Source organism: Oryctolagus cuniculus, chromosome 1, assembly GCF_964237555.1.
Source record: "Oryctolagus cuniculus chromosome 1, mOryCun1.1, whole genome shotgun sequence".
Taxonomy (NCBI): Eukaryota; Metazoa; Chordata; class Mammalia; order Lagomorpha; family Leporidae; genus Oryctolagus; species Oryctolagus cuniculus.
In genome coordinates, this window is record NC_091432.1 from 183,705,157 (window position 1) to 183,731,951 (window position 26,795).

A 26,795-nucleotide genomic window follows, 5' to 3' on the forward strand; every position below is an offset into this window, starting at 1 on the left:
TTAAAAAAAAAAAGCCTTACAATTATGTCTGCATAATTTCTTTATATGATTGAGCTTTAATTACCAATTCTTTATTGTTTCTCATCTTTTGCAGTAATAATAAATATTCAGTAAATAACTTTATATATATGGGTAACCATTCATTTTCAATGTTTTTTAAACATATGGCCATGATACAGAAGAATGCCTTGATTTTAAGCAAATATAGGAATTTTACCATGGATACTGGAAATATTTTAAAAATCTTCTTACAGAAATTTCATGTTGTCTAAACTAGTAGCTACTGGAGGTTGAAGACAGCATAGCTAACCACTTAAAAATTTTTTTTTTTTTAATTTATTTGACAGATAGAGTTAGATAGTGAGAGAGAAACAGAGAGAAAGGTCTTCCTTCAGTTGGTTCACCTCCCAGATGACCGCTGCGGCCAGCGTTGTGCTGATCCCAAGCCAGGAGCTAGGTGCTTCTTCCTGGTCTCTCGTGTAGGTGCAGGGGCCCAAGTACTTGGGCCATCCTCCACTGCCTTCCTGGACACAGCAGAGAGCTTAACCATTTAAATTTAACTAAATTTAAAAAATTCATTTGAAAGGATGACACACACACACACATGCACACACACACACAGAGAATCTTCCTTTTGCTGGTTTGTCCCCAAATGCTCCCACCAGCCATGGCTGAACCAAGCCAAAGCCAGCAGCAGGAATTCCTTCTGGGTCTCTCACATGGGCAGCAGATACCCAAGTATTTGAGCCACCCAGAGTGAACATTAGTAAAAAACAGGATTGAAAATGAAATGGGGCCTCAAACCTAGACACTGCTGTATGGAATGTGTGCTTCCTAAACAGTGGCTTGCACCAACACCAGCTCTCATTTTAATTTTTGAATCCATTTTATTATAAAACGTGTTATATAAGTGCTAAATTGTATTTATTGTTGTCAGTAAAGGGAATAATTATTTGTATGTCAGAAAAATTTTTTTTCGTTTGCTTTATTTCAAGTAGCAGAGCTTTGTGGTTTTTAGCAATTACAAAGATTATATTTTGTACTGTTTTTCAAAAAAGCAAAATGAGAATCAAATTTAAGAAACAAGCTAATTAAATCCAGAAGATCCAAGCAGCCTCCTCTTCCAAATGCTGCTTAGAGAATTATCTTAGACTTAGACAGAAACCCATCTCTATCTTGGCAAGAATGACTTAGTTTGAGGCACTTTGGGTCTCCTTTTTCCAGTATTTAAGTTTCGATGTGTCTCTGGACATCTTAAAAGAGAGGCTTATTGGTGTCTAGGAGGAGTATCTGGGGAACAGAGCCATACCATGACTGCTTACCTTTGATTTAGAAAAATAATTATAAAACTTTTTAACTTTCCATTATGCTTATCTTCTAGCTGCATATCCTTTAGGTATTTAGGAGGGAACTGGTGGGGGAGGTGAGTGGGGAGAAAAGTCCAACAGTGAAAAAGCAGCCTAGACTTATATAGAATAGATATTTAGAGAGATTGTAGCTTGTGGAACTCCCTCAGCATTGCAGATTTTGAACACTTCAAAGAAAGACAAAGTGGAAAGCAAGAGAGGCCTTTTCTTCTAGACACATCAGCTGGTCTCTGGCCCATTGCAGGTCTGGTCTATAAACTTGCCTTGAATAAGCATAGAAGCATTCCTTCCACCTGAAACCCAGCTCACAATTTAACTGAGTTGGTTTAGAGCCTGCTACATTGTATAGTCTAACTTTGAAAAACTCTTGACATTTGTAGTGCTCTGGTTGTCTAAACTGCGGGGAGTGGCTGGGAAAGTGTCTGGCTCTGTTTGAGTGACTGGTCTCTTCAAAGGCATAGTTTGATGTCCTAGAGTGTTCTTGGTTCAAAGCTGAGGCAACATGAAACAATTGCAAACTAGTTTTTATAGCTTCTGTAAACAAAGAAACGGATTTAAGGCCTCTAAAATGTTCTTTTAATCAGTAAAAGAAATTTGAAAAAAAAAAATGAAAAAAAAAAAAAAAAAAACAAAGCACACAACTTTTTTCTCTAGGGAGGTTGAAGGCAAGAAAGGGACCACAAAGGAAACAGTAAGGAAATCATTATCACTAGTTAAATGTGAATTTTGAAACTAACCAAATCTGAAATTAAAATGAATGATCTATAGTAGCATATACTTTTCTTGTCCTTTGAGTAATTGCCTTTTTTGAGTTTAGATTGTTTTGGTTTGGATTGCTTTGTTTTTACATTGAATTTATTGTGAGGGAAAAGATTCCCAGAGCAATGAGTTTCCTATTTTTCCTCTCTTTAGATTTTTTTATCCTCTTTAACTGCCCTAGCTTCTAGAAAGTGCATAGAAAGTGCACACAGCCATTGTTACAGTTGCTTAGTAACGGGATCATGAATAAAAATCTTACTCTCCGGTAGAACCAGGTGTTCAGTGTGCAATATTGAGGTGTCATGACAGCCTGTAATTTCAGCTCAACTGCTTTCCCTAACCCCCTTCTTTTAAAAAATGTGTTTGGTAGGAAGGTTATGCTGTAGATAAACTGTGCTAGCACTTGATTTGTGTGACTTTTATGCTTCTTAACAGGGAAGGGCTCTGCAATTGTTGTATTTTTGGAATATAAAGTATACTGAATGTGGGTAATCGACATACATTTTCTGAGATTCCTAAAGTCTACTGTTTAGTGAAATCTTGCATAGGGTATTAAAATTCCAGTAGTAGATCTTGACTAAAGCTGTTGAATTCAGAAAGTCTTTGATTATGGATTGATGAAGGTCCAATGGCTAAAAAAGTGTTTCTGAGAACTATTTGGAGTTAAGATTTAGGATAATTTACTGAGAAGACTCTTATCTAAGGCTCTTCTCTTTCACTGATTGTCTTGTTCTTTGGGAAACTTAATTGCTTTGTTTATCATGCAGGAAATGGCTACCAACTGAGGAGACACTCTATTCATATTTTGTTGTATTATTGAAGCTGCTTTGTGCTGTTTAGCTTCTTTCTCTTTATTTTATTTGGCAGGAGAAGAATCAAGGAAGGGTGCCTCTGTGAGCTTTCTTCCAAGGCTTAGGGGAAATAGCATGCTTTAATCTGCAGCTGGGGTGTTAAGAATATTACTTCATGAAATTGGAGATGGTTTCTGGGTCTGTGTATATATATATAGGAGGGTATTTAGAAAAGTAAGTGGGAAAATGGAATTAAAAGATATTACTTTAATGCAAAGAATTTTTAAATCCATGCATAGTTTTTTCATAATATGCATTCTCCATCAACTCTCTGAAATCACCTGTATTGATATAATTGACAGAATTACTAGGTCATGCCTGTTTCCCTATCTCATCCTTTTAAATTTTCCCTTTAGAACATCTGTTTCCAAATCTTCTGTATCCTTGTTTTCTCCTCAGTCCTTTTTCTTTCTCTAAAATGCCAGTCTCTTTTTTTTTTTTGACAGGCAGAGTGGACAGTGAGAGAGAGAGACAGAGAGAAAGGTCTTCCTTTTGCCGTTGGTTCACCCTCCAATGGCCGCCGCGGCTGGCGCGCTGCGGCCGGCGCACCGCGCTGATCCGATGGCAGGAGCCAGGAGCCAGGTGCTTTTCCTGGTCTCCCATGGGGTGCAGGGCCCAAGCACTTGGGCCATCCTCCACTGCACTCCCGGGCCACAGCAGAGAGCTGGCCTGGAAGAGGGGCAGCCGGGACAGAATCCGGCGCCCCAACCGGGACTAGAACCCGGTGTGCCGGCGCCGCTAGGCGGAGGATTAGCCTAGTGAGCCGCGGCGCCGTAAAATGCCAGTCTCTTAATTTACAGCTCATAACCAAAAAAGTGATTCCAGCCACTTTTCACATCTAAGACATTCTGTCCTGTTTCTTTTAAAGTTTGTTGATCTGGTTGAAGGTATTGTTTTTGTCACAAAGTCTTCCATTTTAAGAGTCATATGTTCATGCTAAGATGTTTCTAGATGACTTGAGAACCATGGTTACTGAACACAGTAATGGGAAAATGCTTCAGAAGAATTTTGGCTGTTTTTTGGTACTTAACAAGATAAATGAGTATATAGAACTTTCTCTAGCAAAGGCGCAATAACATTTTGTTTCTTACTAAGCATTGGTTGGAGCCGGCACTGGGCATGGTGGGTAGAGCCGTTGCCTGCAGTGCCAACATCCCATATGGGCACCTGTTCAAGTCCTGGCTGCTCCACTTCCAGTCCAGCTCTCTGTTGTGGCCTGGGAAAGCAGTAGAGAATGGCCAAGTCCTTGGGCCCCTGCACCCATGTGGGAGACCTGGAGGAAGCTCCTGGATCCTGGCTTCAGACTGGGGCAGCTCCAGCCATTGTTGCCATCTGGGGAGTGAGCCAGTAGATGGGAAGACTTTCTCTCTCTCTCTCTCTTTTTTTTTTTCTCTCTCTCTCTCTCTGCCTCTGCCTCTCTGTAACTCTGCCTTTCAAATAAATAAACAAATCTTTAAAAAAAAAAAAGGAAGCATTTTTTTTTGCAGTTTATTTAATCAGCAGAGCTTTTCTGCTTTCTCCCTCTCTTATCTCTTTGTCTCTGTCTTTTCTCAATCAATTTTATAATGAAGTTATAAAAGTTTGATCATGTATCTGTTTTTTTAATAATTCTTATTTGCTGGTGATTTAATATAGTTAAGGTTGACCAATTATCCTTTATAGGGATCTGAAATAATTTCTAGTTAAAAAGAAACGGGGACATAATTATACCAGTTGTTTCCGTGATACCCAGGGTTGGCTCCCTTTTGGTATGCTCATGTTATTTACTTCAACTCAAGCTTTTTTTATTTTATCCAGATCAAATATGGTATTTACTTGTACCTCATTTTGGGTCAGCTTGAAAGCAAAGAAGCATTATTTTTAGCCCTTCAAAAGGAGATAGAGGTGGCCAGCATTGTACCATAACAGATTAAGCAACTGACTGCAATGCTAGCATCCCATATGGGAGCCAGTTTGAGTCTCGGCTGCTCCTTTTCCGATCCAGCTCTCAGCTATAGTCTGGGAAAGCAGTAGAGGAGAGCCCAAATCCTTAGGCCTCTGCGCACATGTGGGAGACCCAGAGGAATCTCCTGGCTCCTGACTTACCTCTCTCTCTCTCTCTCTCTCTCTCTCTCTCTGTCTCTACCTCTTTCTATAACTCTTTCAAATAAATGCAAAAAAAAAAATCTTAAAAAAATAAAAAAACACCATACTTGATTTATTTTAGTCCTTTTCTCCCTCTTTATTTTTCTTAAACCACTTTTTTGAGACTTAATTATCTTCCCTCTGTTTTAAAGACTTTTTTTTTTGAGACAATCTTGGAGTTAATTTGTAGACTGATGGATTTAGCTACATGGTAGGTAATCTTCAACATGACAATTAATTCTCTATATCTCACTTGATTATTTCTATCTTACTTTTCTTATTCTACCAGGAATCTTACAGTGTAAGTATATGGATTGAGATGAGTTAGATGAAGAAAACCCAACAACAACAACAAAATCTAACAAAAGAAACCCACTGCTTCGCTTTCCCCAATAGTGCTGTTTTGTTGCTTGATAATATAAATATATTGTATTAATTTTATCTTCTAAGTATTTATTTATTTATTTATTTTTATTTATTTATTTTTTGACTGGCAGAGTAGACAGTGAGAGGGAGAGACAGAGAGAAAGGTCTTCCTTTGCCGTTGGTTCACACTCCAAAGGCCGGCGCGGCCAGCACGCTGCAGCCGGCGCACCGCGCTGATCCAAAGCCAGGAGCCAGGTACTTATCCTGGTCTCCCATGGGGTGCATGGCCCAAGGACTTGGGCCATCCTCCACTGCCTTCCCGGGCCACAGCAGAGAGCTGGCCTGGAAGAGGGGCAACCGGAACAGAATCCGGTGCCCCGACCTGGACTAGAACCTGGTGTGCCGGTGCCACAAGGCGGAGGATTAGCCTAGTGAGCCTTGGCGCTGGCCCTTCTAAGTATTTATAATCCCCTCACTTGTTAAATGTGTGATCTCTGAAATGAAAGAGAGGTATTTTATTACCAGTAATACCATTTGTATTTACTTAGTAAAAAACCAGATGATGAATTTTAATATTAAAGAGATCAGATAGTCTAATTTCAATGTGCATATGCAAAATCATGTTATTATAGAACTAGCAATCACCTGTGGAGCTCAGCAATACAGTACCTTAGCTGTATCCATTAATGTCTGTCTGACTTAAGCATATTGATTGAGTATATTTATTATCTCCTATAATCCTATACTAAGTACTGTGAAATCATGGTGCACAAAGCAGACACAGTTAATACTCTCATGGGGCATTTGGTTTAGAGAGAGAGATTACCATAGTTGCAGAGTTCTATAGTCACCTATTAAACTATATTCAGACAAAGTATATTGTACTGGGAATGCCTGTAGTATCAGGGCTTGACTTAGTCATGGCAGTGAAGAAAAGCCTTCCTGAGAAAGTAACACTTGGGATCAGGCTAAGAATGAATGGAAGTTATCTAGGCAAACATGAGAGGGCAGAACTTTCCAGTTACAGGAAATAGCATATCCCAAGTCCCTGTCATAGGAAGGAAGATGGCTGCTAGGAAGATTGAAGGAATGTTCAGAGCTAGGGGAAGAGTCATTTGACATGAAGCTGGGGTGGTAGGTAGGCATCATATGATGCAGGCCATGATGGGTAATATTGAAGATTTGGGTTTTTTTTTTTCCCCTAAAAATTTATTTATTTGAAAGTCAGAGTTACAGAGAGACAGAGAAGGAGAGAGAGAAATCTTCCATCTGCTAGATCACTACCCAGATGGCCGCAATGGCCAGGGCTGGGCCAGGCTGAGCCAGGAGCCAGGAGCTTCTTACACGTTTCCCATGTGGGTGTCAGGGGCCCAGATACTTGGGCCATCTTTCCCTGCTTTTCCCAGGCCATGAGCTGAGATCTGGATCAGAAGTGGAGCAGCTGGGACACAGAACCAGCACCCATATGGGATGCTGGTGTTGCAGGTGGTGGCTTTTGCCTCTATGCCAGAATGCTGGCCTCAGAGGATTTTGATTTTTATCTTAGGTGCAGAGGGTATCTATTGAAGCATTTAAAAACATTTTTTTTTTCTAATTTGTTTTCATTTTATTTGAAAGAGAGAGATGGAGACAGAGAGAGGTCTTCTATGTGCTGATTCACTTCCTGGATGCTGTAGACATCCAGGAACTCCCTCTGGATCTCCCATGTGGGTATCAGGGACTCAAATACTGGATTCATCATCTGCTGCTTTCCTAGGGTGTGCATTAGCAGAAAGCTGGATCCGGAGCAGAGATGGAACTTGAACTTGAAATCCCATATGGGAGTGGCATCCCATATGGGATATGGGCCATCCTAAGTGATTCCCTAATTGTTGTGCAAAACACATACTCGTTAAATGTTTTATCTAGTGGGTATCCATGGCTCCAAAAAGATAGATTTTGTTGTAGTATGAAGTATGAAGATAAAACTAAAAATATTGGTTTTTGAGGTAGACAGATAGAATGGATCAAGGAAGGAGATTAGTTTAATTTTGGTGGGTATTGCTTAGTTCAGGTGAGAGATGGTGTTTGCTTGCAGTAGAGATGGGGAAATAGATTTGTGAGATATTTTAGGGATGAGGTGTTTGAGGTGGATGGAATGTGAAGATGTCTGCCCTACTGATAGATAAGAAACATTAGAAGCCCAGGTGTGCAAGTACAGCATGTCTTCCATTTTGGAGAAGTTGAACATCAGGCACAATACACATACTGCAGTGGGAGTATCCAGTAGGCAGCTAGATATGCTTTTTTTGGTTAATGATATTCCCCTGAACACATTATACTATGAATAAGATAGGCATAATATCTAATCAGCTCTTTTTTGCCCTGATTAAAGTCCTTACTTTGATTTGCTAATTAACTCTTCTGTATACCTGTGTGTACCTCACATTCATGAAGACTGCTTTTCTAAAGGCTAATTCCAGTTGCTGAAAATATTCCTCAGAAGCCCACTTTCTCAAATTAAACAACTTATTTTTGTGCCCATGCTAAACTGTGGCTGAAGACAGGTCCTAAATAAAAGATAACTTGTTATTTCATTATTTATGGGTATTTAAATTTCAGCTCATACCATCTATCCAGAAGGTCAGGCTGAAAATTCTGTTTGTGTTCAGAGAGTCTTTCTTCACCTTGAAATTATAAACCTTTCATTTTTTTAAACTAATTTTTAAAAATGGTGTGCCTACTCGTGGAAAGTAGCACTTTAAGATAGTGAAAGTAATAAGGGGTAGAACTTCTTCTAAAAATATTTTTCCATGCCTGAAATACTCTCATGGGCTTTTCAGCCAGATCTGAATGCCTTTAGGGCTGATTCTGAGGCCAGAGTGCTATTTAGGACATCTGCCATTCTATGAGTCTGCTGAGTATCTCACTTCCCATGTTGGATCACTCTCCCCTTTATTTATTCTATCGGTTAGTGTTAGCAGGTACTAGACTTGTTTATGTGCTCCCTTTGACTCTTAGTCCTTTCATTATGATCAATTGTGAACTGAAATTGATCACTTGGAATAGTGAGATGGCATTGTAATCCATAAATCATACTTTGGAAATTTATATTCATTAAATAAAAGTTAAAAAAAAAAGCAACAAAAAATATTTTTCTTTTTTTTAATAAAAACAAATCTTTTTTTTTTTTTTTTTTTTTTTAAATTGGGTCCTGATGAACAGGACATTGTGGGATTAGGAAGCTTTCAGGATAGGAAGTGTCTCACAGGTTGCTCTAAATCATGGTTTTGGTTTCCCCCAAGATAGAGAGGAACGTTAGAGTAATCTAAAGTCAGATCCAGGTACATGGAATTAGAGACCAAGGAACTTGAGTGAAATTGCAATCCCATTTGTAGACCTTTAAAAAAGCATTTGTATGCACATACACTCCAACTGTTTTCCAATTTAATGTGTGATGGAATCCTTCTATATCATTGCGTAGACACATCTGTTTCCATCCTTGTTAACAACTGCAGAGTGTTCTGTAATACAATTGTGTTATATTTTAATCATTTTCTTATTGGCAAACATGTATTTTCTCTTTTCCATTTTTTTTAAGATAGCAAAATGTGGTGTAATAGCATCTGCAGTATATGTAAGCATAATTGTATAGGATGCATTCCTAGAAGTGGAATTTATAGAAAAAAGTGTATGTTCACTTAAAATTTTCATAGATACTGCTAAATTGTTCTTCATCAAGGCTGAACCAATGTATTGTCAACATGGAAGTGCTTAATTTCCCCATTCTCATCAAATCTGGATATTGTGAATTTTTATTCTTCTGTGATTTGCATATCTATATTCTCTCATTTTTCTCTCCTGAGATTATTTTTATTTTGTTGTTTTCTTGTTTCATGGATATTAACCCTTCATTTATCATGCTTGAAGGGTCTTCAAAAAGTTCATGGAAATGTGTTTTTTGAAAAAAATGCATGGATTTCATTTTTTTTTTTTTTTTGTCACCAAAATAAACTCATACTAACTTAGAGTATGTCTAAACAGGATCTGGTTTGAGGCACTAAGAAGGATAGGACATCAGTTTGAGAAGATGTCCTTTCATGGCAACATGAATTGTGCTAATATGGAAGCAAAAAAAACTTCAACTTGTGGTGAAATCTGGGTGGAAGAATGGTGAAATCATTGATTTTTTTTTTTTTTTTTTTGACAGGCAGAGTGGACAGTGAGAGAGACAGAGAGAAAGGCCTTCCTTTGCCGTTGGTTCACACTCCAATGGCCGCCGCGGCTGGCGCTCTGTGGCCTGAGCAGCGCACTGATCCGATGGCAGGAGCCAGGTACTTATCCTGGTCTCCCATGCGGGTGCATTCCCTCCACTGCATTCCCGGGCCACAGCAGAGAGCTGGCCTGGAAGGGGGGCAACCGGGACAGAATCCGGCGCCCCGACCGGGACTAGAACCCGGTGTGCCGGTGCCGTTAAGGTGGAGGATTAGCCTAGTGAGCTGCAGCGCCTGCGAAATCATTGATATTTAATTTTATTTAAGTTTATGGAGAGATGCCCCATGGAAATAATCATTTTACAAGTAGATAATTCATTTCAAGAAAGGATGAGTGACCAGCATTGTAGCACAGCAGGCTGTGCTGCCACTTGTGGTGCCAGCATCCCATATCAGAGTGCCAGTTCAAGTCCTGGTTACCCCACTTCTAATCAAACTCCCTGCTTATGCCCCTGAGAAGAAAGCACAATATGACCCAAGTACTTGGGCCCCCTGCCACCCAAGTGGGAGACCTGGATGAATTTTCTGGCTCCTGGCTTCAGCCTAGCTCTTTTATTTACTGACTGGATTGGAAGAAGAGTAGCTGGGGCCGGCGCCGCGGCTCAATAGGCTAATCCTCCGCCTGTGGCACCGGCACACCAGGTTCTAGTCCCAGTCAGGGCGCCGGATTCTGTCCCGGTTGCCCCCCTTCCAGGCCAGCTCTCTGCTGTGGCCCAGGGAGTACAGTGGAGGATGGCCCAAGTGCTTGGGCCCTGCACCCCATGGGAGACCAGGAGAAGCACCTGGCTCCTGGCTTCAGATTGGCGCAGTGTGCCGGCCACAGTGCGCTGGCCGTGGTGGCCATTGGAGGGTGAACCAACAGCAAAGGAAGACCTTTCTCTCTGTCTCTCTCTCACTGTCCACTCTGCCTGTCAAAAAAAAAAAAAAAAAAATGAAGAGTAGCTGGGACTAGAATCAGCGCCCATATGGGATGCTGGCACTTCAGGCCAGGTTTTAACCTGCTGCACCACAGCACCGGCCCCTCAGATTTTTCATACATTATATATATATATATATATATATATATATATATATTTTTTTTTTTTTTTTTGACAGGCAGAGTGGACAATGAGAGAGACAGAGAGAAAGGTCTTCCATTTTCCGTTGGTTCACCCCTCAATGGCCGCTGCAGCTGGCGCACTGTGGCTGGTGCACCGCGCTGATCCGAAGCCAGGAGCCAGGTGCTTCTCCTGGTCTCCCATGGGGTGCAGGGCCCAAGGACTTGGGCCATCCTCCACTGCACTCCCGGGCCACAGCAGAGAGCTGGCCTGGAAGAGGGGCAACTGGGACAGAATCCGTTGCCCCGACTGGGACTAGAACCCCTTTGTGCCGGTGCCGCAAGGTGGAGGATTAGCCTATTGAGCCATGGCGCCAGCCCATACAATATCTTTTAACTGGAGAACTTCACAAAAAAAATTTTAAACTATTATATATGAAAATATTTCTTAGGGTTGGCACTCTAGAGTAGTAGGTTAAGCCTCAGCCTGCGGTGCTGGAATCCCATATGGATGTAGTTTGAGTACCTGGCTGTTCCACTTCTGATTCAGCTCCCTGCTAATGGCTTGGGAAAGCAGTGGAAGATGGGCCAAGTGCTTGGGCCTCTGAACCCATGTGGGAGACTCAGAAGAAGCTCTTGTTTCCTGGCTTTGGATCAGCCCTGCTCAGCTGTTGCATCCATTTGGGGAGTAAGTTGGCAGATGGAAGGGCTCTGTTTTTTCTCTCTTTCCCTGTCTGTAACTCTGCCTTATGGGATGCCAGCCCTGCAGGCAGAGGCTTAACCTACTGTGCACAGTGCCGGTCAGTCCATATACATTCTTTTTTCAGTTTTTCAGGTGAGAATTCTGGCACCAAATTAGAATTGATGTCAGTCTAATGTTCTTTATTTTACAGATTTTGTGTTTATAAAATCTAAGGGTTCATAGAATTTGCCACTTATTTTTGGATTTGAGGTGTCAGAAATTATTTTCTTTAGAAATGTTGCCTAGATCTTGGTAGCTTTTTAAGTTTGAAGATTTTAGTGCAGTTTAATTTTCTGCTATCCTGTCTTATACTTGTTTCTCCAATGATTATGTATTCTTATAATTCAAGACTTTTATTTTTGGCATTATTCAAACTGCTATCATCTCTCTGCAATCACACAGAATTTGATAACCACCTTTTAGTTTTTCAAGAATAGATTTCAGGTAGACTGATAAAGGCTTGAAAACAAGAAAAGAGGGTTTTATAAGCAGAGATGGAAAATACTGTTTTTTTTTTTTTTGGGTGTATTTGAGGTGAGTTTTAGTCAGACTGTAGGCTTCATATTCATTAACTAACAAAGTACTCACAAAACCTATTTGTAATGTGGGAAGAAAGTTATAATCTTTATTGTACAATTGTATGTATAAATATTGAAAAAACAATTGATACTTCACGTATATTTTAATTTATCCTTCAAAACAACGTGAGAGGTGAAACCATACATGTGTGAAATCTGTCACAGAAGACTCATCTGTGAATCTATACTACATGGTCATAAGAGCATCCATATGAAAGAGAAAACATAAAACTGGAAAATGTTTAGACTGCAAGAAAAACCTCCATATTTCCTAGGGAATCTTCTTAGGAACTAAACCATGTGAGTGTCTGCAGCAGTGCAATGAAATGGAAGTACAACATGAACCCCAATGCAAGCCACATATGTTAACCAGAATTTTCTAGTAGCCACATTAAAAGAGTAAAAAGAAACAGATGGTGCTAATTTTAATTAAGTGTTTATGTAGCCCAATATATCAAAAAATATTATTTTAACATATAACCAATACACAAAATTACATGTGATATTTTACATTCTTTCTTATGTCTCAAGTCTTTTAAAACCAGCATGTGTTTTATGCTTATAGCACCTCTCTATTTGGACTGGCCCTATTACTGATGCTCAGTAGCCATGTGTGGATATTGGCTATTGTGTTGGATAGTGCAGATATACCTGCTGGTTGTCAGCTGGAAAACTTGAAATGCTATTAGAAAAATACACTCAGTAACATTTCACCTAAATACCGGAAATGATTCTAAACTCATGTCTTGTCCTAACTAAAAGTTAACATTTATTTATAATCAAGTATGTTTTGAATGATAAATGACAATATGTATTAAGCATTTAGGAGATTGCTTAGTTCACAGTAGATGCTCAATAAATATTCACAACCATAATTCAAAAATAATTACTTTTTTGTTGAACAAATTTTTTTTTGTTTTATTTCTAGTATTTCTTTCCAGCTCCTAGGGAGATTCTTGTTTAAAAAATGTAGGCTGGTTTTCTTTTTGATATATTATCCTCCTACCACTTACAGAAAATAAGAGAAAAATTTAAAGTGCTGTTTCCTCTTCCATTAATTCTGTTTTCATGGAGATAATTTACTCTGACTGGTCCCCTGGCTCATTTTTTTTGTATCACTGATCTATTTCATATGTCTGGTTATTTTTCATGGTCTGCTAATATTTATAAATGAAAGACTTGATCATTCAGTAGGATTAACTGATGTGGTCACTGCCTGAAATTATGTGGGCTAATGTTTGTGTTTTTTTTCTGGGTGATTTTCCCCCAATAGGATGTAGGGAGATGATTGATGGGTTGGAGGTTTGATTCTTCAGCTCCATTTCTCCTCCTTTTTATGTGTTGGATATGTGCTGTGGAATGAGCCGAGTGCCTTTGGGTGGCTACTGTTCAATGTGGTTGGCAAATGTTCAGTTACTTAACAGCAGTAGCATTAAGCACCTGGTTAGAATTTTCACTTCATGGGGCCGGTGCTATGGCGCAGTGGGTTAATGCCCTGGCCTGAAGTGCCGGCATCCCATATGGGTGCTGATTCGAGACCCGGCTGCTCCACTTCCTGTCCAGCTCTCTGCTATGGCCTGGGAAAGCAGTAGAAGATGGCCCAAGTCTTTGGGCCCCTGCATCCACATGGGAGACCAGGAAGAAGCTCCTGGCTCCTGGCGTCGGATCGGCACAGCTCCAGACATTGTGGCCATCTGGGGAGTGAACCATTGGATGGAAGACCTCTATGTCTCTCTCTCTGCCTCTCCTCTGTGTAAAGCTGACTTTCAAATAAGTACATAAATATATTTTTTTAACAAAAGGATTTTTCACTTCATGTCTAACATTTAACGTGTTGTATTTTTTTATAGGAATACACATGGCTTGATAAAAGCTATTATGAAATTATTACAAATGCAAGCTGTTAAGGAAGGAGAAGGTGGTGAGAAGAATATTCAGGGTGTCTATACTATTAGGTAAGCCTTTTTTTGTATCTTTCTAAGGAAAGAATGGATGGATAACTAAGTTATGAGCTGAGACATGATGATCTATTAAGAATTTGTTATTAAATTCAGGAGGATATGTATATCATGATTGGGAATCTTTAGTCTGACTGACCCCTGACCCACTTTCTCTTAGTGGCAAGTTCACTCCAAAAGGAATTTAGTGTTTTAAAAACTCAGAGGAATGAGATAAAGTTAACAACATGCTAAATATTGTCAGTTGGGTTTTAGGATGGCTTCTTTGGAATTGAAATTTGTTATGCAAAGTCTAAGTCTTTCTTTTTTCTCTAGAATATGTACCTATAGTCCAGTACTATGGAAATTGTAGAGTCCATTGAGCAAATGTACTTATTTTGGAGGTTAACTTCCTTTCTATAAAAAAATAATAGGGCACTTTGCAAGCATTACTACCCATACTGACTTGTTAGGAGTGTTGATTTGCCTTTTCTTTGTCACCTGTAGAATGTAATAAGGTAGAATTATTTAGAAAAAACACACATAGCAGAAATAATTGTAAAATACTTTGGGTTTTATGGTGGAGTGATGGACAAGGGAAGGCATCATACTCCCTTGTGAAAATATGCTTACTCATTGTCTTAAAGGTCCAGGGAGTCATTTCTTAAGAGAGGAAAGTCCTTAGTTTAGCAGAAGACCTGGAAGATGCAGGCAACCAGTTTATTTTGTTCTAGAAACTCTGTTAGGTGATGTATCTGCTTTGAAAGAATGAGACCATGGGATCCAAAACAGGGCATTATTTCATGGGGGGTGGCTTACATGAGCTGTTATGATCCAATAGAGAGAATAATTCATGTTGCTTGTGATCCATCAGTGATTTGAGCCTATGACACCTGTAGTTTCAGCCATTTTACTCTACACCTGTGGGAAGCTGTGAGCATCCAAAATACAGAGTGGTACCTACTATCTATATTTGTAGTGCTTTCCTTTTGATAATGTTAATAGTATCTCATATAGTACCATGATCTTTAATTTTAGTGCTATTTATGATCTCTTATTTTCTTTAATACATTATTGAGAGTTTCTTGGGCTATGTATATATTTTTAGATTTATTTAAAGTGCATTTTTAAACAAGGTCAGATTTACATTTTATATATTTTAGCATGCTTTGCAAATATCTTCAAACACACGAAAGTTTTTTACATTTATTTGTTTGAGTTACGGAATGAGAAAGAGAGAAAGAGAGAGAAAGAGGGAGAGAGATATTCCATCTGTTGGTTGACTCCTCAAATGGCTACAGTTGCTAGGGTTGGGCCAGACTGAAGTCAGGAGCAGGAAAAACATCCGGGTCTATATGGGTGGCATGGGCCCAAGCCTGTGGGCCACCTTTTGCTTCTTTCTCAGGTACATTAACAAGGCACTGGATCAGAAGCCAAACAGCAGAGACTTGAACCATCAGGTTGTATGGGATGTTGGTGTTGCAGTTGGCAGCTTAACTTACTGTACCATAGTGCTAGCCCTAGGAAATTGTTTTCCTTGAAGAATGTAATAGATTGCACCCACTGCTTTACTTTTAAATAGGGTAAGCAGAAAGAGAATTATTTATTTGAAAATAATATGGGAACTTGGGATGTGCAAAGTGTTCCAAATTGTTAAGTATGTTTTTCTTTTTAATGCTTTGGTATTCTTTGAGATTCAAGGTTTTAATTTCAGATTTCTTCTTCATCTATTGCTTTGGCCAAAATTGAACCTGCATAGTAGATGAGCAGCTCCTAATACTTTTTCCCCCCTTTTTAAAAGAAGTTCAAACTCTTGGGCCAGGTTCCAGGATAGAAACAAATTCCATATTATTGTTCAAAGGAGGCTATTTTTTATTTTTAAATAGGAAGCTATTGAAATTTTAATTTAATTTTTATGTAATAGTTTTATTGAGATATAATTCACATACTGTATGATTGATTCAGTTAAAGTGTACAATTTAATGGTTTTTGGTACATTTACAGAGTTATGCAACCATCACCATAATCAATCTTAGAACATTTTCATTATTCCCTAAAGAAATTCCTCACCCATTAACAGTCACTCTATATTTCCTCCTACCCAGTGGGGTATTTTTAATCATTGGGTCTCAACACTAGCTGCTTATTAGAACCACCCGGGTATGCTTAGAAACAAACAAACATGGGAACAATTAAATATCCCAGACCAATTGAATCAGAATCTTTGCTGTGAGGTCTGGTATTTTTTAAAGGTCCCAGGTGAATTTGATTCACAACCAATACAAGATCATGGTAGCTGCTGTCTAATGTGTGAACTCATCAACTGAACTGGTCTTACTGAACTGTAGATTTGCTCTTCTTGGGCCTGGGGTGGGCTTAAGAGCCCTAACAAGCTGCAAGGTGACGCTGAAGCTGATACTGTTGCAACCACCACCTTGAGTGGTAGAACAACTATGTCACCAGTGTTTGGGAGCTTGTTAGGAAGGCAGCATCATGAACTGCATCTCAGACTGTCTGAATGAGAGCGTGCATTTTAGAATAATTTTTGAGATAATTCACAGGCACCCTAAAGTTTAAGAAACAGTAGCTTCAGTGATGATAAGAGGAAGGTATTTGGTCATGCAGAAGAATTAGGTTTACTTTAATTTTCATATTCTTTGTCCTCAGTCATTGCTAATGCTTTCACCTGTTTTCCTTTTTATAGTTCATTGCCTCCTAACTTCAGTCTTGTTTTGAAAAGGCAGTAGGTGTGAGGTGTGATAGTGTGCCTTATCCGAGGAGCTGAAAAGAATTGGATACATAAGGTTTCTCTTGAGAAAGGTGGCACATTAAGAGGTCCAGAATCAATCACCTGAGTTGGCATAATCCGGTAATGTTTATGGAGAGCCCTTATGTGAATGGCTGTTTGGCACTATAAATCAGTAGAGTGTAATCGAGTGTGTAAGAGCTGTCAGTTCCTCCAGGGGGGATTGTGGATGGCAGAAATAGTGGAGAGGTGAGCCTGAAGAGCAGATTCCCCTCAAGAGGGCTATGATTACCTGAGTCAAGCATAAAATTGTCATACTGTTTTAGAGCCTTCTTTGCCACATGTTGGTTAGCAATATCATGCAGCCTTGGAAAGGCTGTGTATGAAAGCATAAAAGGGATAGGAGAGTCTTGGAACTCCATTGAGAGGTATTTGCTGGGTATCCTGTAGGATTAATTTAAAATAGAAGTAGTATGACAAATAATTGTAAGCTTTCTGGACTTGAAGCTAATCTGTATTTTTATAGGATTAAACGCTGCTAGTGTACAGTGGGATTTAAGTATTTCTCACTTGTTTTTCTTCTTTTTGGTTAATTTGAGTTACACTAAAAAAGAATATGTGGTTGTTTTACATGGAGCTGTACTGAATTGCTTAAGTGCTACTATGGGAGTAGAGACAGCTGTGAACACCAGAAGCATTAGCCAGTGGCTTCTCTATGCCCTTGTGAATTTCCTGAAGGAGCTCTAGAGGGGGGTATTCTTTTTGTTATACCTATAGCTTACTGGTTCTCAAACTTTTCATGCATAAAAACTACCTGGGGAGCTTGTTAAGAATACAGTTTCTTAGAGTTCCTCTTGAAAAAGACTCTTATTCATTCAACAAGCTTTTTTTGGGTGAGACTCAGGATACAGCAGGCAGGTTTATCCAGTTGCTTGGTAATATGGATATAGATAATTTATGGGTCGTACTTGAAAAATATTGTTTCAGTCCCTGAGAGCAATATATGGGCACTAAAGATGAGCTGCAATGATTCTTCTGGAGCTGAAAAAAAAGGCATCTTTAGTGTTTTAATTATGCTTCCTTCCCTCTGTTCCCTATTTGGGAAGCAAGAAGTCTATATGTTCCTAGACATGAAGGTACCAAGTGTGTTTTACTATGTCTATTGTGGACAATAGAGAGGCTAAGAGCATGATGAAAGAGCAATTCTAAGGGAGAATTGATCCAAAGAGAGTAAGCTACATGTGGATGGAAGAGAGAAAATGTAAGAGACTTAAACCTCACTGATTTGTCCTATGAAACAGTAGTGTGGTCCAACACATGTTAGTGTTCTTCATGGTCAGGTGGTGGGTGAATGGTTGTCAGAGGTAGAGAAGAGAGTCCTGAATATCCCCTTAGAAACTGACACTGGTTTTCATTGTATACTGTGTTTAAGGAGCTTATCCTTAGAGATTTTGATGTGTATGACTGGAACATGATTTGCAAATCTGTGTTTTAGCAAGGATTTGTGTGCAGATATTCTGTGGACCACACTTTGAGTAAAGTTGGTTTAGAGTGTTTATAGCTAATAAATTTCATATTGCTGAACTGGACCCTCTTTCCTAGGCAGTATTTTGTTTAGCTCTGTGGTTTAAATAAGATTAAATGGGGGATATTAAATGGGTTTGCAACTCCCAGTACCATTGAGGATGGGCTGACTGGAAGAAAAATGTGGTGTATTTGGCTGCTCTGATTAACTGAAGAGTGTATGCCAAATGTAAAACTGTAGGCTTATGAATCTCAACTCTGGATCCTTGTTAGAATGCTCAGAGACACGTTTAAATAGACAGGTACCTGGGTTCTACTCAGAATGACAGGAGCTTCAACCTCAGGTGCTGTCCCCCCCCCCCCCCAAACCTTCCTGTGTAATCTTCAGTGTATAGGTAGGGTGGAGGACTGCTACCCAAATGTTGCAGTGAAGCAAGTTGGCGCCAAACTGTTGCCAGACTTTAGGTCTTTCAATATAAATAATATTGTTATGTGAAATCTCCTGACTAAATGCTGGCAACCAATTCAAATTTTCTCAAATACAGGGCTGGCAGACAAAACACATCTGCTCACAGAGTGCAATCCGTGGGCAACAAGTTTGTGATCTTTGTTTAATTAACTATTTTTAAGAACTTTAGAAGCCCTTTTCTACTTGTGATCAATTTTTATGCTAATAATGTTTTTTCTTTTTAGCGTGCTACTGAGATATCTTTAGTACAGACTTCCTTTTATTCATTCCCCTTCTGTTGGCTCTGAATTTCTTTTTGGCTAGCTAGAACCCCCACTTTTCTATAACACTCTTACATCTGACTAAGTTGCTTAAGTATTTTCTAATATTGATCATACAAGAACTGGGGCAGAGACTAAAGGTTGGGGTGATATTTTGGTTGCAATGATGACTAAGGACATTTTTATGAGTTGTGAATTATTAGAGGTTCAGTTTCTCATTGGCTTTGTAATACTGCCAGTTTTCCCCTTGAAATTTTATCATGTACTTTTAATTTTTCTCTGCATATTCATATTATAGCAATCTTTTAAAGATGTCTCTTCCTCAGCTAAAGTGAGGAAATAGCTGTGAATTCATGAGCAGTAACTGCTTGTTCCAGAATTCATGCATCATTCTGATGTGCCAGACAGTGGCTGACATGCACAAATATCAAATGTTAAGAATCTTATTCATAGGAAAGTTTGGTTTGATCAACATCAAGCTGTGCTTTCTGAAAGAAGGGAATATTAAATGTTTTTGGTAGATGGTATGCTCTTATGTAGGTGATTAGGCCAATACTTTTGGATAATGGTACCCTAAGTAGTTAAAGTTGTATACTATAGATATCTATTTGTTCATCCATTTGTGTGGTGCCATATGATTTATTTGGATAATGAATTAATTTTAAGAACTTAAAAAATATGTGTCCCAAAGGCTAAGATGCTTTGTAATCTGCACAGATTCTTTTACTTATCACTCAAGGCAAACTTATTTATCCCTTGGAGTCATCAAATAAAGAAAAGCAAGAGAAAGCCCAAGATAAATACAATCATATTCCAGGACCTTCAAGATGCTAAAATTTGTGAATGCTCAAGACCTTTATAGAAAATGGCATAGTGTTTGAAGTGAATCTATATACCTCTTCCTGTGTATTATAAATCTTCTCTAGATTCCTTATTATACCTAATATGATGTAAATGCTTTGAAAATAGTGGTTATGTTGTCTTGCTTAGGGAATAATGACAAGAAAAAATGCCTTTTCATGTTTAGCACAGATACATCTTTTTTCCCCAGCTATTTTTGATCCACAGTTGGTTGAATCTGCATGAATACAGAGGTCCAACTATACTGATATCAGTGATCAAGGGCCAGTTTGTGATCGTGGATAACAAGCATGCACCTCCCGTTTAAATTTTTATGGCTTTTTTTTTTTTTTTTTGCTAAGCACTAAACTGTGCATTTTCTGTTACCCATTTCAGAGGAGGGCATGGAGCTAGCTAGCCACATGAGCACAGAAAGAGTGCCTCTAGTGCCTGGTGCTATTGTGTGAAATACCTTAGAGTGCTAGTGGACTAATAGAAAGTGCAGTGGCTGGAATTCAGTGTTCAAGGGAGAGAGAGGAAAGGGGGGCATGGACTATGGAAGGCCATGGTAAAGACTGGGTTTGATTTAGAGTCTTTGGAAGTCACTCGAGGTTTTTCTTTTAAACTTATCTTGAAATACTTTTAAAATTCCACAACAGTTCCAAGAATGGTACAATATATTCCTATATACCATTTACCCTTATATTTATGTGGTTTTACACTGCCATCTTTGCTTTGTTATATTCCAGTTTTGGCAACTGTTTCAGTAGTAATGTCCTCACATGAATTTTTCTTTTCTTTTTTTTTTTAAAGTTTTAATCTATAGAATCTAGTTTAGAATCACATGTTGCCTTTGGTCTTTTAAAATCTGTGATTGTTTCTCCTCCTTTCCTGTGTTTCCAGGTACCGGCATCTGTAAATGCTATGTATATGAGGCTGTGTCCTTCTGAGGTTACCCCGTCTAGAGGCAGCAATGTACTTCTGGTGCCTCACTGAAGCTGTAAATTTTGATCCCTAGTCCAGGTGGCTTGGCTACTGTACAGCTATCACTTTCATGTTGTAACTAAAAAGCATTCTGTGGGGAAGACACCAAAACCACACAACTATTGTACTACTCATTAAGCTGATTATCTCCACATAGTTTTCACTGTGAAGACTACAACATGGTGATTTTCTAACTCCACTGCTCCCTTCACATTTTTTGGTGGAGAGATAGAGTTATGTTTTCGAGTTGGTGGAAATGACAGCTGATCTATCAATTTAGGGATACTGAGAGGATAAATGAAGTTCTGAGTGGAAATTATTTTCTTAGGGAAATCCACATTAATATATTTATTTATTGACAAAACACTTATTTCATAGGATACATGAATTTTTCTAAAATTAAAAAAGTTTGACAATTTAAAATAGTATGTGGCTAATATGAGTTTGGAATATCATTAATACTTTTTTGTTGAAATATACATACATATAATTCACTCTTTTTAAGGGTACAGTCAGTGATATTCACAATGTAATCATTGTTACCACTTAGTTCCAGAACATTTAATTACCCCTCAAAGAAGCCAAAAACCCATTATCAGTCATTCCCTAATACTCTCAACTCTCAACGCCTAGAAAAATACTACCAGCTGTTTTTATTTATTTGCTTTTTCTGGTTATTTCATATAGTTGGAATCACAACCACATTTTTATGTCTGGCTTCTTTGACTTTATGAAGTTTTGCAAGGTTTTATCTATGTTGAGGCATGTACCAGTACTTCATTCCTTTTTGTCTGCTGCATAGATATACCATATTTCGTTTATCCTGGAAATTTTTTGTTACTGACAATGAATTTTTAGTGTTTTTGCCTTTTAGATTTATTTAGAAAGTAAAGTATTTTTGTTGTTACTGAAAATAACTTAGTCTTTAATGAGAGAAATCTTTAGTAATTGCTTTTCATTTTTATATAAATTTTATTATAACATTTAGTTTCTTTTTATTAAACTTTTTTATGTACATAAAGGGAACAAATTTCATGTATTTCATATATACAGTTTGAAGAGCATAATGATAATGTCCCACGTTACCTCCCTATTTCCCTCACTCCCACCTTCACACCGCCTTTTTTTATTTTTCTTTTAATTTTTACAATGACATACTTTCAATTTACTTTATAATCATAAGCTTAACCCCTCACTAAATAAAGAATTCAATAAGTAGTAAGTAGGAACACGAGTGTTCCTGTAGAGTATAGAACAGGGCTATAAACAATAGTCAAAACTCAGAATGTCAATTTTGCTCATATACAGTCCATTTTTTGTACTCTGTTTATTACTTACCACAAATCAGGAAAAACATATATGTCTTTTTTTAGTTTTCCTTAATGAGGTTGCTAAGAATCCTCTAACACTTGAAAAATCAGCCATTAAACTTTTATCATATGGTTTTATTGTCAAAGTGAACTTTTTGTTTTTTAGGGGACTGCTTATTTCAATATTATTTTAAAGGGATCTCCTGAGGTATATAGATGTTTAGTTTTACTTAACATAAAGTAAGCATGACAACATTATTAAATCATCGGTACTATGTAGTCAGCTGCTATAAAGGATTGGAAGCCATAGAATATATTGCTATATTTTTTGCATTTATAAAAATTAAATGCTCATGGAACTACCAGTTCTGCACATAACATATCATACAAGGTACTTCAAAACATTCATGGAAAAATAAAATTAAAAGATAATGCATGGGTGGCTGCTTGACTTAGCAATTAAGATGTCAGTAAAGATGCCAGCATCCTATGTTGGAGTATGTGGGTTTAAGTCTAGGCTCAGGCTCTTGATTCCAGTTTCCTGCCAGTGCAGATGCAGGGGAGTAGCAGGTGGTGCTACCCATATAGGAGACCTGCATTGATTTCCTGGCTTGTGGGCCTGGCCCAGCCCTGGCAGTTGTAGGCATTTGGAGAATGACCAGTTGATAAATGCTCTTGCTGGTTGTCTGTCTGTCTCTCTCTCTCTGTGTCAATGTCTATGTCTCAATATCTTAAAAACAAAACAAAATAAAAAAAAGTTGTATACTTTCCATGAATTTTTTGAAGACCCTTGTATAAAACCTCTCCCCCTTTTTTATTTGAAAATGATCTTTATGGTGTTTTGAAAGCAGGAACTTAGAAAGGCTAAACGATAGTAATTTACCTTAGATATATGTGGCTTTAATTTATTGGTCCTTACCTGTTTTGGGACTTGGTCTGGACCTTACTTGATAATTTCATAAAAGTTTTGCGATTTCTCCTAGGATTTAAACACATATTTGTGCTCAAAATTTTGCATGTGATTTCAGAGAGCTTGTGGAATTCTTTATCAAAAAATCCAGAGGAAAAAGATGGGAAGGAATAGAGTATCAGTGTCACATCTAACCCGGCAAAAGCCCAGCCAAGTTAAGGATACAAAAGCTAGGGCAGTCACTGGGAAACACAGCCAATAATACTTTCTAAGGCCATCTGTCTCTTTGCAGTTTTGATTCTTTTTGTCTAGCTGCGTATTTTGCTTCTGTTTTCATTTCCTCTTATCTTTTCTCTTCCCTACCAGGAAAGACTTTGTTTACAGTTTATGGTTCTAATCACATAGGATTTGCATCTGAATTTATAATCAGTCCTGAAGAATAAGCTACACATATTGTATAGTCTTCCAGCTAACAACAGCCACTAGAAAATGCTTCAATATTTCTTCTAATTGTAAATGATATAATTTAATTCTTGATATGACAATTTGCTTGTAAGTGTCCTTAAGACCACAAAAATGTTAAAGATTTGCCTTATTAACCCATTTGCCGTCTTTCGAGTGTGTGTGTGTGTGTGTGTGTGTTAGAGAGAGAGAGATCATGGCATATAACTTCATAAAAGAAAGGTTTTGGATTCTCAGGTATTTATATGTTCCCCTTAGCTATTACCTTGTTCTTAAAATAGTTTTAGACTTATGACATTGGTAGACATCTTTTGCCTTAAAAACATTGGCTCTCAAAAGAGAGATCCTGTGAAAGGTTCAGTGTGAAGACAGAATCATTGTAATATGAAGCATGTTTTCAAAGAAATCTTATTCACTCTCTTACAGACCCAAAGGTAAAATGTAATTATTTAACAATGTCAAAATTAAAATTGCTTTTGCTGTTTTTCTAAGACTGTATGTAAAAATGATAAAAATACATTTGTCTTAAAATTATGCTATAGCAATTCAGAACTATTATATAGAAATTCACAATTATTTTTCTTGATTAATGTTTTTGTAGTAACAGTCATGGTAGAATCTTTGTAATAATTTTTTATGCATCTTTTAACTTAGAATCTGGAGAGAGATTAAAAAAAAATCCTCTGCTTCTAACCAATACTTTCAAATCAAAATTCAGAGCAGGTAGAGAAATGCTTTTAAAATGCATATTTGATGTAGTAAGTGCTATGCTATGCTTCTGAAAGCACTGGGGTCACAGCTGCATACATGAAAATGCATGGTGACTGCAGGCATTGTTTCCTCACACAGAAAAGGCAATCTGTCTGTTGCTGAATTTATGATGTAAATCAAATCATAGCTTTCCTATATTCAGAAGATACAGCAAAAAGGTTGAGGTGACCTAAAGGTTACAAATAACGTTTGCTTTCTGATTTGCCTACCATGAGACTAATTTATTTTTACCCCTTCATTTCTATTAAGATTGATGTATTTATACTTAGAAAGGTGAATCTAGTTACGTACCTTATATTATCATTGCCCCTGTGCTAGTCTACTGGAACCATGCATTTATCATTTCATCCTTCCTCAATCCATCCTGTTGAGATGCATTCACTGCTCTGTGTTGTTGACAATATTACTAAATGCAGGCGAGCACTGAAATATTAGTTACTAACTCCGCTTGTTTCTTCTGTGTTTTTTTTTTTTTTTTCCTTTGAACAGTTGATTTGAAGACTATATGTTAGAAGGGCTATGCTAAACTGGTTTTTCGTGATTGAATGTTCTGTCTTTTGGGAAAACATGAGTGAACCATTTTAAGAATTTAAATGGTGTTTTGGTGAAAGTTGTGTGTGTGTGTGTGTGAGAGAGAGAGAGAGAGAGAAAGAGAGAGAAAGAAATAGAGAGAATTATGCTTATTGTACAAGTGTACTTGGCACTGAAAGGGAAATAAAAAGATTCAGAAGACATAGACCTAGGTTTCAAGCTGCTTATGCTCTAGTTTAAGATGCAAACCTACATTCATGATAATCATAATAGTATCCACTTACAGAGAGGTTTTCTTTCCCAGCTATTACGTTAAATGATTTACTCAAAGTAGCAGTTAAAATATTTACAAATCTTGAAATGGAAAAGTGCCAAATAATGTACAACAAATTGGTTCATCTATGGCAAAAAAAAAAAAAAAAACAAAAAAAAAAAAAACCCACTGCACAGTAAAGGAGAGATTAGAAGCACTAGAGGCCAATGAAGGGTGACCTGGTTGCCTGGTTTTTATTGATTTTGGTCTTTAGATGCAGTGTTTTTTCTCTTTTAAAAAGAAAGCAGAATCTATTGGCTATCTCAAGAGTTAGGAAATTTTGTGGATTCCTTTTGGACGTAGCACTTTCTCTCTCTCTCTCTCTCTCTCTCTCTCTCTCTCTCTCTGTGTGTGTGTGTGTGTGTGTGTGTGTGTATGGCTTATCTCTTTGAGATAAAGATAGGATGCCTCTTTCTCCAGGCTTTAGATTTTATTAGACATTGACTTTAGAGCCATATGAAAGCCTTCCTTACTGCCTTCTGTCTTTACAGGGTTGGGCTCCACCTCTACTCCTGGGCAGTAATAAGGTTAGGGATCTTATGGGTAGTTTAGTTTATATTATCTTTGCTCTGTTAATGTACTTAGTCTGGTCTCCTTTATAGATGCAAAAACTATGGTCAAGAGAGGTTAATTTGCTTGCCTTAGATCACATGATTTGTTGCAGAGCAAGAATGAAACTCTTGACTCTGTTTCATCTCACCTGTCTTCTTGTGTTTTCCTGAAAGATGGACATAGTTACAAATCAGTAAATGATTCTTATGATGCTGTATAACCACTACTTAATATAAGTTAGAATAATGGTGACAATATGCTGTATTTGTGTTTTTTTGTTTTGTTTTGTTTTGTTTTCAAAACGTGTGTAGCTTATTGTCTTCCACTGTTAGTTTTATAAGTGGTCAGGTTGATTGTATGGTCAATCCATCTATCATTCAAATAAAGAATTGCAGTCAGTTTACTTTTCATTACTTGTATATCAGGTTTGGAGGTAGTTGAAATTTGAAGGTGTAACCTAGATTTTGTTGTAATATTTTTTATGCCACATTATTTCTCCATTTGATCAATAACACTTCTAATCTAAACTTATTAGCTTACCTTGTTTCAATTGTGGGTCCTTTTATTTACCTTGACCTTTTTCAGTGGGAGGTACTTCAAAGAGATGGATTGGCTAAAAAAGCAGTGAGAGGAAGAAAGAAAAGAAAAATCTTGAATAATCCATAAATTTAATAATCAATCATTGAGTACATAGTGAACTATAGTTAGCCTGATGACATTTTACTGGCTCTAGTTATAACCTTTTAAAAAGGAAAATAACTCCATTTTTTCTCATACCCAAATTAGCATGTGTATTATTTAATTTCATTTATTTTGGAAGAAGATTCCATATTTTGCAAAGGAACAATTTTACATTAGCTTTCCATTTTAAGTCTTCTAGTTTCTAATGTGTGTGTTAGTCTTTTGCACCCAACATTAATATTTTATAACTACATTTCCATAAGAGACTTAATTTTGAATATGGTTGATTGTATACTTCTTGTTAAATATAAGAAAATGTGAAAGTAGAGTAATGATGTTCTTGAATAACTCAGGACTGGTACCATGCTTTGTTGGGTTTTGTGCCTCCCATGATACTTATCATTTATGTGGAGCAGTGATTCTTTACTA

General features: G+C 37.7%; 1 protein-coding gene across 3 annotated transcripts in view; it reads left to right on the top strand.

The window, feature by feature from the left end:
* FOCAD (focadhesin) overlaps window positions 1–26,795 on the top strand; it is a 381,367-nt gene that overhangs the window by 47,793 nt on the left and 306,779 nt on the right. For all 3 annotated transcript variants that reach the window (XM_002708074.5, XM_017340978.3, XM_017340982.3), the window contains exon 5: window positions 13,927–14,031. In XM_002708074.5, coding sequence (XP_002708120.1) covers window positions 13,927–14,031 — 105 coding nt within the window. The remainder of the gene's footprint in view (window positions 1–13,926; window positions 14,032–26,795) is intronic.